A 12,297-nucleotide genomic window follows, 5' to 3' on the forward strand; every position below is an offset into this window, starting at 1 on the left:
TCAACCTTAGGAAAGGCTTCCCTAGATCAAACACGAAAACAAAGGTACTCAATTTCCGGGGCACAGACTTCGCATGCATGGGAGATTTCGGCCATCGGACGCTGCAGGACCAAGCAGAGACCGATGATGTAGAAGCTAAGTGGTTAACACTGAAATCAACCATACATGAAGCAACTAGCTTCATATTCTACTGGTTGTCCTTCCACCAGGTGTCAGAGATGCCTCACGTCTAACGCTTCATTTTCTGCCATCAATTCTAATGATCCTATCTTAGCTTACATTTTGATATGGTTTTATATAAGAGCTCAAGTGGGCAGACATCTACAGCTTGTGACCCAAGAATAGCAGAGACAGATCAAGAATGTGAGATGCTGACCATCTGATGGGGTGGAGGAAAAGATCTTGGGCACAGATAGGGGGGAGGAAAAAAGGGAGGGGGATGGGAGGTACACAGCTGAAGGTTTGCCTAGGGTGCCTAATATCCTTGGGCTGGGCCTGTTGCCAGGTTATAAATAGAAAGAAAAAATACATTACAATCCGTATGTGAATGCTAAATTGAATGCATAGCACTGAAAGATGCAATAGGTGTAACTGACACCCCAGAGGCATAGTGGAACGAGGAAAAGCAGTGGGATAGTGTAATACCCAACTTTTCAATGGCTTTAACACTATCTGGATAGCACTGGAGTGGTCTACAGGCGAAGCAAAGTATTCAGTCTAACGGGAGGGGACTGCTTTGTGTCTATTCTAACTTTATCCAGTTACCATCTGAAAAAAATCAGTGGTACCTGGATACAGAGCACCACTGGCCCTGGGCATAAAAAGCCCACAGTGTCTGGTGTTTAAAATACTGACTGCCTTGGGGCTGAAAATCAGGGAGTTCATAAACCTTTTCAAGTATAATCAAAGAGGCCTGTGAGGGTCTAAATTGAACCATTAGATGATTGAGGAGGTGAACATCTTGGACCGATGGCTCGTATCCTTAAACTATTTTAGAAAGAGAAAACACAATGTATTCTGTTTTACATCAAGCCTTTTTTTGTAAATCTTTCTACTTCTCAGGCGTTCTTTGTGGGAGGTGGAAACCAGCTGGGGGAGCCTATTCCCATTGCCAGGGCCCACGAGCACATCTTCGGCATGGTTCTGATGAACGACTGGAGTGGTGAGGAATGTTTTTTCTGCCTTGCACATTTTGATGCCTTCGCTATCTGCTCCTTTCCAGAGCTTCTCCATGTATATATTTACCCACCCCCTGAACTCTACTTCATGCATCTGAACTCGGCTCTAGTTTTCATTGACCTTTGATAGTTATGTGCAAAGTTGAGGCTCTGGTCAAACTGTTTCAGTGAATCCCTGAGTGAAAAGAAGCCGACAAAAGTGGAGCACATCATCTTTCTTCAAATTTTAATGCATAATTTGCAGGGGGTGTGGGGTGTTATATGCTTTCAGTTAGTACTATTTACCATCCCTTTTGGCAGTACCACTTCCAAATGTTTCTTGAGAAGCTAGTTAAGAATTGTTTTGTTCCTGCTTTTTGGACTTTTATCCCATTCTGCCTTGTTCAGCTCATCTTGCTTACAGATATTTCAATAATATTCAAGCCAGGGAACTATAAACTCAGTTTATTCCAGAGTCTTTGTTTGTCTTCAAGGATAAGGTCTCCAAATGTGTTAGTTTTGCCCATTCTTTGACAGTAACAACCTTTGCTGCTAAGCCAGGTACATGGAATATGATCTGTCTCAAATTTAGTGTCAGCACGCACCCAAGGAGCTTCTTTATGATGATCATAAGATGTACTCTAATCAAGCTGGTAGCTCTCAATATAACTAGGAAGATTTCTCTACCTTCGTACTGAGGATCTTTTTCATTCTCCACTCAACACACTGATGTTTTAAGGTTGTTCTTGTGTTTTCCTCATTTACCACTGTGTCTAATGTTCTTGCATTGAGATTTTCATCTGTTGGACTGGGAATGTCCCAAATGATCACATCTTCATTCTCCATAACCCTGTACACAGGCTGACTTCCGGCATTTTAAATTCATGGGCCAAACAAGACTACTACACCCATTTGACTAACTCTCTTGGCTCCTACCCTCACTGTCTTTGCCACTCTGAACTCTCTACTCAAGGTGCCCTCATCTCCATCCTCCCCTTCACTTTCTCTTCAGATTATGGCTGAGTATTTCACAAGATTAATCTTGAATTCTTTAACCAGGTCACCTTTACCTCTTTCCTCCAGTCCATTCTGTCAACCTTCCTTCAACCCCTGCCACTTTTTCTGAAATCACTGAAGAGGAAATGGCATATTTTTCTTTCCTCCTCCAAACTCACTGTCTGTTCCTCTAATCCAATTCCCACCCACTATTTCTCCTATTGTCATCCCATCTATCTGTCATATCTTCAATCTTTCACTTTCGACTGCAACTATTCCTGATGTCTTCAAAAATGCCGTAGATACACCACTCCTCAAAAAACCTTCACTGGACCCTTCCTGCCCTGTGGTTTTCATAACTCTCAGATCTATCTTTACTCCAGAAATTTCTACAGGAATCCAAGCCCAAGTCTCAGCCTGCCTGTCCGATATTGCTGCCTGAATGTCTCCCTGCTATTTAAAACTGAACATGGCCAAGACTGAGCTTATCTCTCCTAAACCCACCCAGTGGCGTACCAAGGGGGAGGTGGGGGGGGTGTACATCCAGCCGGGTCCCTATCACGCTCCCACCCTCCCAGCGAGAGCAGCAAACCTCCCTCCAATAGCGTTGGCTGCTTCACGGCTTTCTCCTCCCTCTGCCGCATCACTGATGATGTCATCAGTGACGCTTCATCGGCAGGAGAAAGCCGCGAAGCAGCCGACGCTACTGGAGGGAGGTTTGCTGCTCTTGCTGAGAGGGTCGGAAAGGTTCACTTGGGGGGGGAGAGATAGGAGGTTCAGCGGGGGTTCGGCTGGAAGGGGGAGAAGCAGTCTGCCTCGGTGCTCCAAGGCCTGGCGCCATTAACTTCTTCGGGCAGCAGCAGCCTTCCTCTCTGCCAGGTCCTGCCTACTTCCTATTTTCATGAAGACAGGACCGACAGAGAGGAAAGTCTGAAGCGGGCAACAGCAGTGAATTGTGAATGCTGCTGCTGCTGCCCGATGAAGTTCAGGACACCAGGCCTTGGGTGACAGGAGGAAAGAGAGCAGAGGGGGAGAGAATTGGGGAGAATGTTGCTGTACCCAACTGGAGGGAATGAAAGATGCCAGGGCTTGGAGGGAAGAAGAGACGCCAGGGCATGGAGGGAAAGAGGAAGGTATGCCAGATCAAGGGAAAAGGAAGGGGGAAAGGAAGGAGGAGATGTCAGAGCATGGAGTGGAGGGAGAGATGGAAGAAAAGGAAAGGAGAGAGATGCCGGGAATCAGGGAAGGGGTGGTGACAGAGAGAGAAAAACGGAGAGGTGACAGAGTTGAAATCAATCATGTACAAAGGAGAGAAGGGGCACGGGATAGATAGTTTATGAAAGGAGCATAGAAAGAGGGAAGATGCCATATGGAAGAGAGAGAGACAGGGTGCACACTGGATAGAAAGAGCACAGAGGGCAGTGAATGGAAGGAGCAAGATAGTGGGTGAACAGTAGATGGAAGGGGTAGAGTGAGGGAAACAGATACTGAATGGAAGTATGGGGGAGAGGAAGGACAGCTGCTGAATGGAAGTGTGAGGGAAAGGGGGAGCAGATGCTTTGAGGAAGTGGGGAGGAGAAAGAAAAAAAGAGCACATGCAGGATTGAGGGAAGGGGATAGAGTTAGTTACTGGAAGGGGTGAGGGAAAGAGGTGTCAAGCTATAGGTAGACACAGTGAAAGAGGGAAATTGAGGACTGAATAGTAAAAATGAATTTAGACAGAGGCAGAAAATAAATTGAGAAGGAAGAACAGGAGGAAGGGAGCGGAGAGAGAGATGCCAGAGCAGGGGGGAAGGAGAGGAGACAGATACCAGACCAATGGGGGTGAAAGGAGAGCTGGAAGGGGGAGGCATACAGTTTCTGGAAGGGGCATAGAAGGAGAGAAGATGCCATATAGGGGCAGAGAGATGGCAGACAGTGAATGGAAGGAAGAGAGTAACAAGAAGATGAGGAAAGCAGAAACCAGAGAAGACAAAGGTAGAACAAAAATTTTCTATTTATTTATTGCTTTAGGAGACATGTGTCACTGTTTCTATGGTATTGCATTGTATGCAGAGTCCAGCTTCTTGCTGGTTCAATTTAACCTTTGTCTATGTATTTCTATTTTATCCCCCATGTGGAGCGTTTTTTAGCACCAGCCGTGGTTTTAGCAGCTCTGATGCTCAGAATTCTATGAGCGTCAGAGCTGTTACCACCGTGGCTAAAATCCATACTACAGTTTTGTAAAAGGGGAAGGGGTAAGTTTGTGATGACATTCCATACTAGGCGAAGGTGTTTTCTGTATTCTGTGTGTTCGAAAGACATGGTTTTCTGTTAGGATTGACTGCAGGATTGATCTGTACTAGTCTGGCTTGTTTAGTTTTACAATGGGTGTATTGCTGTTGTACTTCTCACTGCAGTATGTAAGATGCTGCCTTTTCCGAGGTACTCATATGTGATGTGTGGCTTGTTACTAAAAATCATGTTTTTCATACAGACGGGGGTGGGGGGCCCCGGGTGTCACACATGCTAGGTACGCCACTGAACCCACCTCTCCTCTTCCCTCCATTCTCTGTTTCTGTGGATCCCTGTCTCATCATGTTTGACCCCTCTCTCTTTTTCTCTGCACAAATCCAACAGACCACATATGTCTGTCGTTTCTTCCTCTAAAATCGCCAAAATCAGACCTTTCCTTTCTGAGCACACTACTAAAGCTCTCATCCACACTTTTATCATCTCTCGCCTAGATTATTATAATTTGTTTAATCTGTTTAATCGAATTGTAACCTAAGAATTTTTTATAAACTTTCCAGTGCAGTCAGGATATTTGTTCCACCATCAAATTAACATAATGAGACTAAGTAAAGGTCAAACAAAATTATGGGGCCTTATGAACAACTTAAAGTAGTAATGAATGAACTAGCATGGTGCCAGACTTTTCTTTGCACCTGCCACGTTTGCTTACTTTAACTTTTCAATCTATAATCAGCAAATAGTCATTTTATCTATGAAAATTTGCAGAAAGATGTCATGCTTAATGCTGTACCAAGCAGACATTGTGTTAAGGATTTATTGAAACATACAGTATGTCCAGACTTAGATTGTAAGCCCTCCGGGTACAGGGAAATCTACCTGTATATAACTCACCTTGCACTATTAACCGTGCACCATGAAGCCCTACTGGCAGACTCTGGTCTTCTCTGCTGAGAACTGTAGGTTCTGATATCCCTGGATGATCCACTGAAAACTTTTTGTATGAGATAGGCACCTGGGATCTCTTAGAGACTGGATGGGCCAGTCACGTTTCTAGAACAAAACAAACAGAGAGTGCTTGCCTTGTGAGAGAAGGGCAAACAAAGAAAGGCAAGGGAGTTGTCTTAAGCAACCAATATAAACCTTTATTGAAAATGTCCCAATAAAGGTTTTATATTGGTTGCTTAAGACATCTCCCTTGCCTTTCTATGATTCTAGATCCTTAAAGCCTTAGCTTATAATAATGATGCTCTATGATCTCACAATGCAAGTGTTAAGAGCCTTAGCCTTTAGGACGAGGAGGAGTTAGTGGAGGCTGCAGATTGACCATTTGGCCTTTATCTCACCTCATGTTTCTATGAGTTCCTTCTCTCCCATAATCAGCAGAGGAGCCACATTTCTTCCTGCTCCCTTTTGATCCCAGCTTATTTGTATCATGGCAGATTTCTCACTACTGAAAATTAATATGTTTTTTTTCCCATTTCTGACTTTCATAGCTCGAGATATTCAAAAATGGGAATATATTCCACTGGGACCATTTCTTGGCAAGAACTTTGGGACATCCATCTCCCCATGGGTAGTACCCATGGAGGCTCTCATGCCTTTTGTGCTACCTAATCACCTGCAGGTAAGGCAGAGAGGAGTCTTTGAAGGTGTGGGGAGGGGGGTGTGCACACAATGGGGTCTGTTGTGTGGATTGTCAGAAGACCTCAGTGCTTCAGAGCACTTTCAGATCTTGCTTCCCTTCTTCCTTCCCCTTATTGTATTTTTTGAAGCAAATCAGAAAGAATAAAGTGAGCTGATCATATAGAGAGATGGAAAACTCACATGTGCAAATCTCAGCAAAAGGAGAACTAAGGTATGGTGAGAATTGTAAACACTAATGTATTTTATTAACAACCTCCTAAAAGTTTTCAATAAACTCCAATAATACGGCAGTGTGCAGTTAACATATAGAGAACATAAGAATTGCCGCTGCTGGGTCAGACCAGTGGTCCGCTCACTCGGCGGCCCTCTGGTCAAAAACCAGCGCCCTGAGACTAGCCCTACCTGCTTACAACCCAGGTAGAGGAGAAAGGAGTAAAAGAAAAATGAAAAGTTTGGGAGGGAGCGGGTGAGACCAGTGCAAATGACCAACCCAGACTAAAGACAGGACATACCAATCATGTTTTCCCAGAGAGGATCATAAATGGTCTACAAAGAAAAAAGTCCCCCATGTGTCTATGAAGGATGCTTTCCCAACTGGAGTACTTAGTGTATGCTGCTTCTCTCTGCACAATAAGAACATAAGAATTGCTGCTGCTGGGTTAGACCAGTGGTCAATCGCGCCCAGCAATCTGCTCACGCGGCGGCCCCCAGGTCAAAGACCTGTGCCCTAATCAAGACCAGCCCTACCTGCGTTCATTCTGGTTCAGCAGGAACTTTTCCAATCTTGTCTTGAATCCCTGGAGTGTGTTTTCCCTTATAACAGACTCCGGAAGAGCATTCCAGTTCTCTACCACTCTCTCCTCTTGTGCTGTGTTGATTTTATTTGGAGGATCTTTGTCCTTCCTGGCAGCCAAAAGCATATAAGCTAAATGTAGTACAATCTAAAGCTGGAAAATCCATTCAAGTCACATTCATAAGACTTTGGTTGGTTTTCTCCTGTCAGGTGAATCTCTAGGTCCTAAATGTTGTTCCAAAAAGCTGCAATTCTAGGACATTCCACGAAATAGGTTGAAAATCTACGACAGCTCCACACAATCCTTGGTGCAGAATTTTATACTGAGAATCTCGGTGTGTTGTAGATGTGGGGTAGCACTATACATTAAAGAGGACATCAAAACCACCAGGATTACAGATGTCAAATACACAGGGGAATCCCTCTGGGTAAACCTGTCAAGAGGCAGAGAAAAGTGCCTGTATCTTGGTGTGATATACAGACCCCCTAGACAACTGGATGACATGGACACAGACTTAATTGAAGACATTGAGAATATCACTCTAAGGGGAGACACTGTACTACTTGGGGACTTCAATATGCCTGATGCAGACTGGAGCATACTTTCAGCGACAACCAGCGCTAGTAGGAGGCTATTAAACTCCATAAAGGGAGCCCGTCTCAAACAAATGGTAATGGAGCCCACTAGGGCCCAGGCAATCCTCGACCTGGTACTCACCATCGGAGAAAGCGTCTCAGAGATCTCGGTAGGTGATACGCTAGCCTCCAGCGACCACAACATAGTATGGTTCAGCCTTAGGAAAGGCTTCCCCAGGTCATGTACAAAAACAAAGATACTAAATTTCCGGGGCACTGATTTCGGCCATCAGACGCTGCAGGACCAAGCTGAGACAGGTAATGTGGAAACTATGTGGTCAACCCTGAAATCAGCCATACATGAAGCAACTGACCGATACGTAAAATCGGTACATAAACGACTAAGAAACAATAAACCCCAATGGTTCACCACAGAGATCTCGCACCTTGTTAAGGAGAAGAAAAAAGCATTTCTTTCCTACAAGCGTACGGAAACAAGAGAAGCTATCATGGAATATAGGACCAGATCTACAGCGGTCAAAACAGCAATTAGGGAGGCCAAACTTCATGTGGAAGAAACTCTAGCAAAGAACATTAAGAAGGGGGACAAATCCTTCTTCAGGTATATTAGTGATAGGAAAAAGAACACAGACGGGATAGTACGCCTTAGCAAACCGAATGGGAATTACGTGGAAGCAGATTCAGATAAAGCTGAACTACTGAACGAATACTTCTGCTCGGTCTTCACTTGCGAGGCACCAGGACATGGTCCTCAGTTAGAGGCTAAGTCAAGTGCAGACGACCCGTTTCAGAATTTTGAGTTCACACCAGGTGAAGTTTACAGCGAACTGTCAAGACTAAAGGTAAATAAAGCCATGGGACCAGACAATCTGCACCCAAGAGTGCTCAAAGAGTTGTGCGATGTCCTGGCAAAACCGCTAGCCGCACTCTTCAATCTCTCCCTAAGCACGGGGAGAGTACCCTTGGACTGGAAAACAGCCAACGTCATTCCTCTGCACAAAAAGGGTTGCAGGGCAGAGGCTGCAAATTACAGACCGGTGTGTAAACTCATGGAAACTTTAATTAAACGCAAATTAGACACGATCCTGTATGAGGGGAATCTACGGGATCCCAATCAACATGGATTCACCAAGGGTAGGTCCTGCCAATCCAATCTCATCAGCTTCTTTGACTGGGTGACAAGGAAGCTAGACTTGGGAGAGTCTATGGACATCGTGTACCTGGATTTCAGTAAAGCATTTGATAGCGTCCCACACCGCAGGCTGTTGAGCAAAATGAAATTGATGGGGTTAGGAGAAACACTAACTACTTGGGTCAATGATTGGCTAAGTGGAAGACTTCAAAGGGTAATGGTTAACGGTACCCTCTCTAAAACATCGGAGGTGACCAGCGGAGTACCGCAGGGTTCAGTCCTGGGCCCACTCCTTTTCAACATATTCATAGGGGATCTGACTCAGGGCCTTCAGGGTAAAATAACATTATTCGCCAACGACGCTAAACTATGCAATATAGTAAGTGAATGTAATTTACAGGATAGTATGGCACAGAACCTTCTTACATTGGAAAGATGGTCCTCGACCTGGCAGCTGGGCTTCAACGCTGGGAAATGTAAGGTTATGCACCTCGGTAGCAGTAATCCATGCAGAAATTACACCTTGAATGGAGAAACTTTAACTAGTACTTCGGCGGAACGAGACCTAGGAGTAATCAGTGCAGACATGAAAACTGCCAATCAAGTGGAGAAGGCTTCATCTAAAGCAAGGCAGATGATGGGATGTATCAATAGAAGCTTTGTCAGCAAGAAGCCTGAAGTCATAATGCCATTGTACAGAACCATGGTGAGACCTCATCTGGAATACTGTGTACAATTCTGGAGGCCACATTACCGTAAAGATGTGCTTAGAATCGAGTCGGTTCAACGGATGGCCACCAGGAGGATCTCGGGGCTCAAAGGTCTCTCGTACGAGGAGAGACTAAACAAACTACAGCTCTACACTCTAGAAGAACGTAGGGAGAGGGGAGACATGATTGAGACATTTAAATACATCACAGGACGTATCGAGGTGGAAGATGATATCTTCTTTCTCAGGGGACCCTCTGCCACTAGAGGGCATCCGCTCAAACTCAGGGGCGGGAAATTTCATGGCGACATCAGGAAGTATTTCTTCACAGAAAGAGTGGTTGACCGTTGGAATGAGCTTCCAGCGCAGGTGATAGAGACCTGCATCGTGTTGGACTTTAAGAATAAATGGGACTTTAAGAATAAATGGGATGCCTATAGGGGATCCCTAAGAGGGTCAATCTGAATAAATAGTCACTAGGTATAGACTTAAGAGGAAGGGTCAGTAGGGTGGGCAGACTTGATGGGCTATAGCCCTTTTCTGCCGTCATCTTCTATGTTTCTATGTTTCTAATCACTTTAAAACTGCAACACTCTCCCACTGCTCTGGGGAGAATTTATACCGTTTTTTAGGAACCCCATGACTGGGGCTACTAAAATCAGTCCGTCTGACATTCATCGTTATTTAGTTGACCAGGATCGGCTCCGGCTAGCTAATAGTTCTAAGCCATAACTGATACTATTCAGCCTGAGAGAGTAAGTCCTAAGTAGGAGGACTGTCTTTGACCGCTATGACTTAGCTGATCAGCTGATGAATAAAGGCTTGGCTGGCTGTGTCAACTGCAGCTAAAAATAGGAAATTCTCAATGTTGGTTGCCGGATATGGCCTTGGCATTGAATTCCTAGGTTCGCCACACAGCTTGAAAATCATCCCCAGTGTGTGGTTTTGTTTTTAGCAAAAAAAAAAAAAAAAGGTGCCAGTACTGAAATGTTGGGGTGGGATGATGGCTGAAGAATCTACCCCATAGTAGCCGAGCCACAGAATCTTAAGAAAAGGCAACAGTTGCCTGAGCTGGTTCATCCATACTGAGACAATTTGAAGGTGCCAGTACGCTATACCCCTAAGTATCCTCTTGAAAGGAGCCCAGCATCGTCTCTAATTTTACGTTGGGACCACTTTAGATACAAATGAGCTGAAGGAGAGCAGCCAAATATCTAGGATTACAGGAGAGCAAACTATTCAGAAATGAGGCAGCAAAATGACTTTTGCGATAGGTTCCAGTCCTCTGCTGATAGAATTTCATTGGCTCAGTCAAGGCAAGGATCAATTTTATCAAAGTTTATTTTTAAAATACTGGTTCATGATATGATTTGTTCTTATAAAGGGCTAGATACACTAAGCAAACCGATCATGTACTGATCGGTTTGCGACCCCATTGTGACCCGATTCACTAACCTCTGTCCCGATCATCCTCCGATCTGTGCATGCAAATGAGGGGGAATGGCATTCAAACGATGGCAGGCAGCGATTCACTAACCAAAAACCTGCAACACTGACTGGGCTGGCCGATCACAAACAAGCGACTGCTGGGGACCAGTCGTTCACTGCTTTCCGACTGCCATCTTCTGCTTTCTGCCTGCCGTTTACCCCGACTTTCCAGCTCTCTGCTCCCGACACTCCTGCTCTCTCTGCCCCGACTCTCTGCCTTTTTCTCCTCCTGCCCTGGCCTTCCCCCGCAGTGTGAGCCCATGGTTATAACTCGCAGGTTTAAAGCAGGTTACAACCACGGGCTCGCTGGACTAGGTAAAAGTTTAAAAAAGTTGCTGCTCTTCGACGCATGCGCAGACCATTTACAGATGGTCTGCACATACGTCGGGATGGCTACAGTGCGATCCCAGCGGTCGGTTGGGGGCGTGATTCCGGATTCTTGAATCAGCCCCCTGGATACAGATCGGATCCGATCCGATCCATGCCCTTAGTGAATCTAGGCCAAAGTCCCTAGAAACTTAAGATCATCAAGGGAATCTAGGTTGACAATCCCTTCAGCTTCAACTTACCGTAAAATGATCACACATCGGCAGTTGTTAAGTGGCATTGGTAGGCATCTTTGGAACTTGTTACCATGTGAAATCAGGGACATTAAATGTTATCTATCTTTTAGAAAGGCAATCTTTTTTTTTCATTATACTTATAAGTAGCTGCATTATCCTGATTGTATTACTTACTGTAAATACTCAAATATAAACCGAGATTTTGGGGCCAAAAATTGGTTAAAAAATGGGGGTCTCAGTTTATATTTAAGTCATCCAGCTGTGCACTCCCCTCATCTACATCCCAGACCCTTTGCAGGCCTCCCATGGGCCTTTCTTGAGCCCTAGTGGTCCAGTGGTGAACCGGGACAGCAATGACCCCTCCCGTGTTCTGTCCTTGTCAGCTCTGCACTTGTAAACCACTAAAGCTCAAGGTAGGCCTGGGGGAGGCCTGCAATGGATTGAGGAAGGGATAGGGGGTGCAGAGCCAACCAGGACAGGGCAAGGAGGAATTACTCCTGTCCCGGCTCACCACTGAATCATCAATGCCTATACTTGAATATAAACCCTCGGTTTATACTCAAAGCGACCTTGTTTTTCCTTCCTTTATGGGAGAAAAAAGGTTTCCTCGGTTTATATGTTCATTGGTTATATTCAAGTATATATGGTATTTTTTAAGGGATAAAGGGATAGGGACTCATATACCACCTTTTTGTAGTTATACAAAGCAGTTTACTTACAGGTACTCAAGCATTTTCCCTGTCTGTCCCAGTGGACTCGCAATCTATCTAATGTAATTGTGGCAGTGGAGGATTAAGTGACTTGCCCAAGTTTAACAAGGAGCAGCATGGGGTTTGAACCCATAACCTCAAAATGCCGAGGCTATATCTCTAACCACTGCACCACACAGGAAAAAAATTCTGTATTTGAATTATACTTATTGTAATTTGCCTTCAGCTGATTGATTAAGCAGAATAGAAATGTTCTGGATAGGTTAGATCTTC

General features: G+C 44.8%; 1 protein-coding gene across 1 annotated transcript in view; it reads left to right on the top strand.

Moving 5' to 3' along the window:
• FAH (fumarylacetoacetate hydrolase) overlaps positions 1-12,297 on the top strand; it is a 60,693-nt gene that overhangs the window by 23,583 nt on the left and 24,813 nt on the right. The window contains exons 8-9 of the mRNA XM_033920454.1: positions 1,063-1,162; positions 5,882-6,012. Of these exons, the coding sequence (XP_033776345.1) occupies positions 1,063-1,162; positions 5,882-6,012 (231 nt within the window). The remainder of the gene's footprint in view (positions 1-1,062; positions 1,163-5,881; positions 6,013-12,297) is intronic.

This window comes from Geotrypetes seraphini, chromosome 14, assembly GCF_902459505.1.
Source record: "Geotrypetes seraphini chromosome 14, aGeoSer1.1, whole genome shotgun sequence".
In the NCBI taxonomy this organism is placed as follows: domain Eukaryota; kingdom Metazoa; phylum Chordata; class Amphibia; order Gymnophiona; family Dermophiidae; genus Geotrypetes; species Geotrypetes seraphini.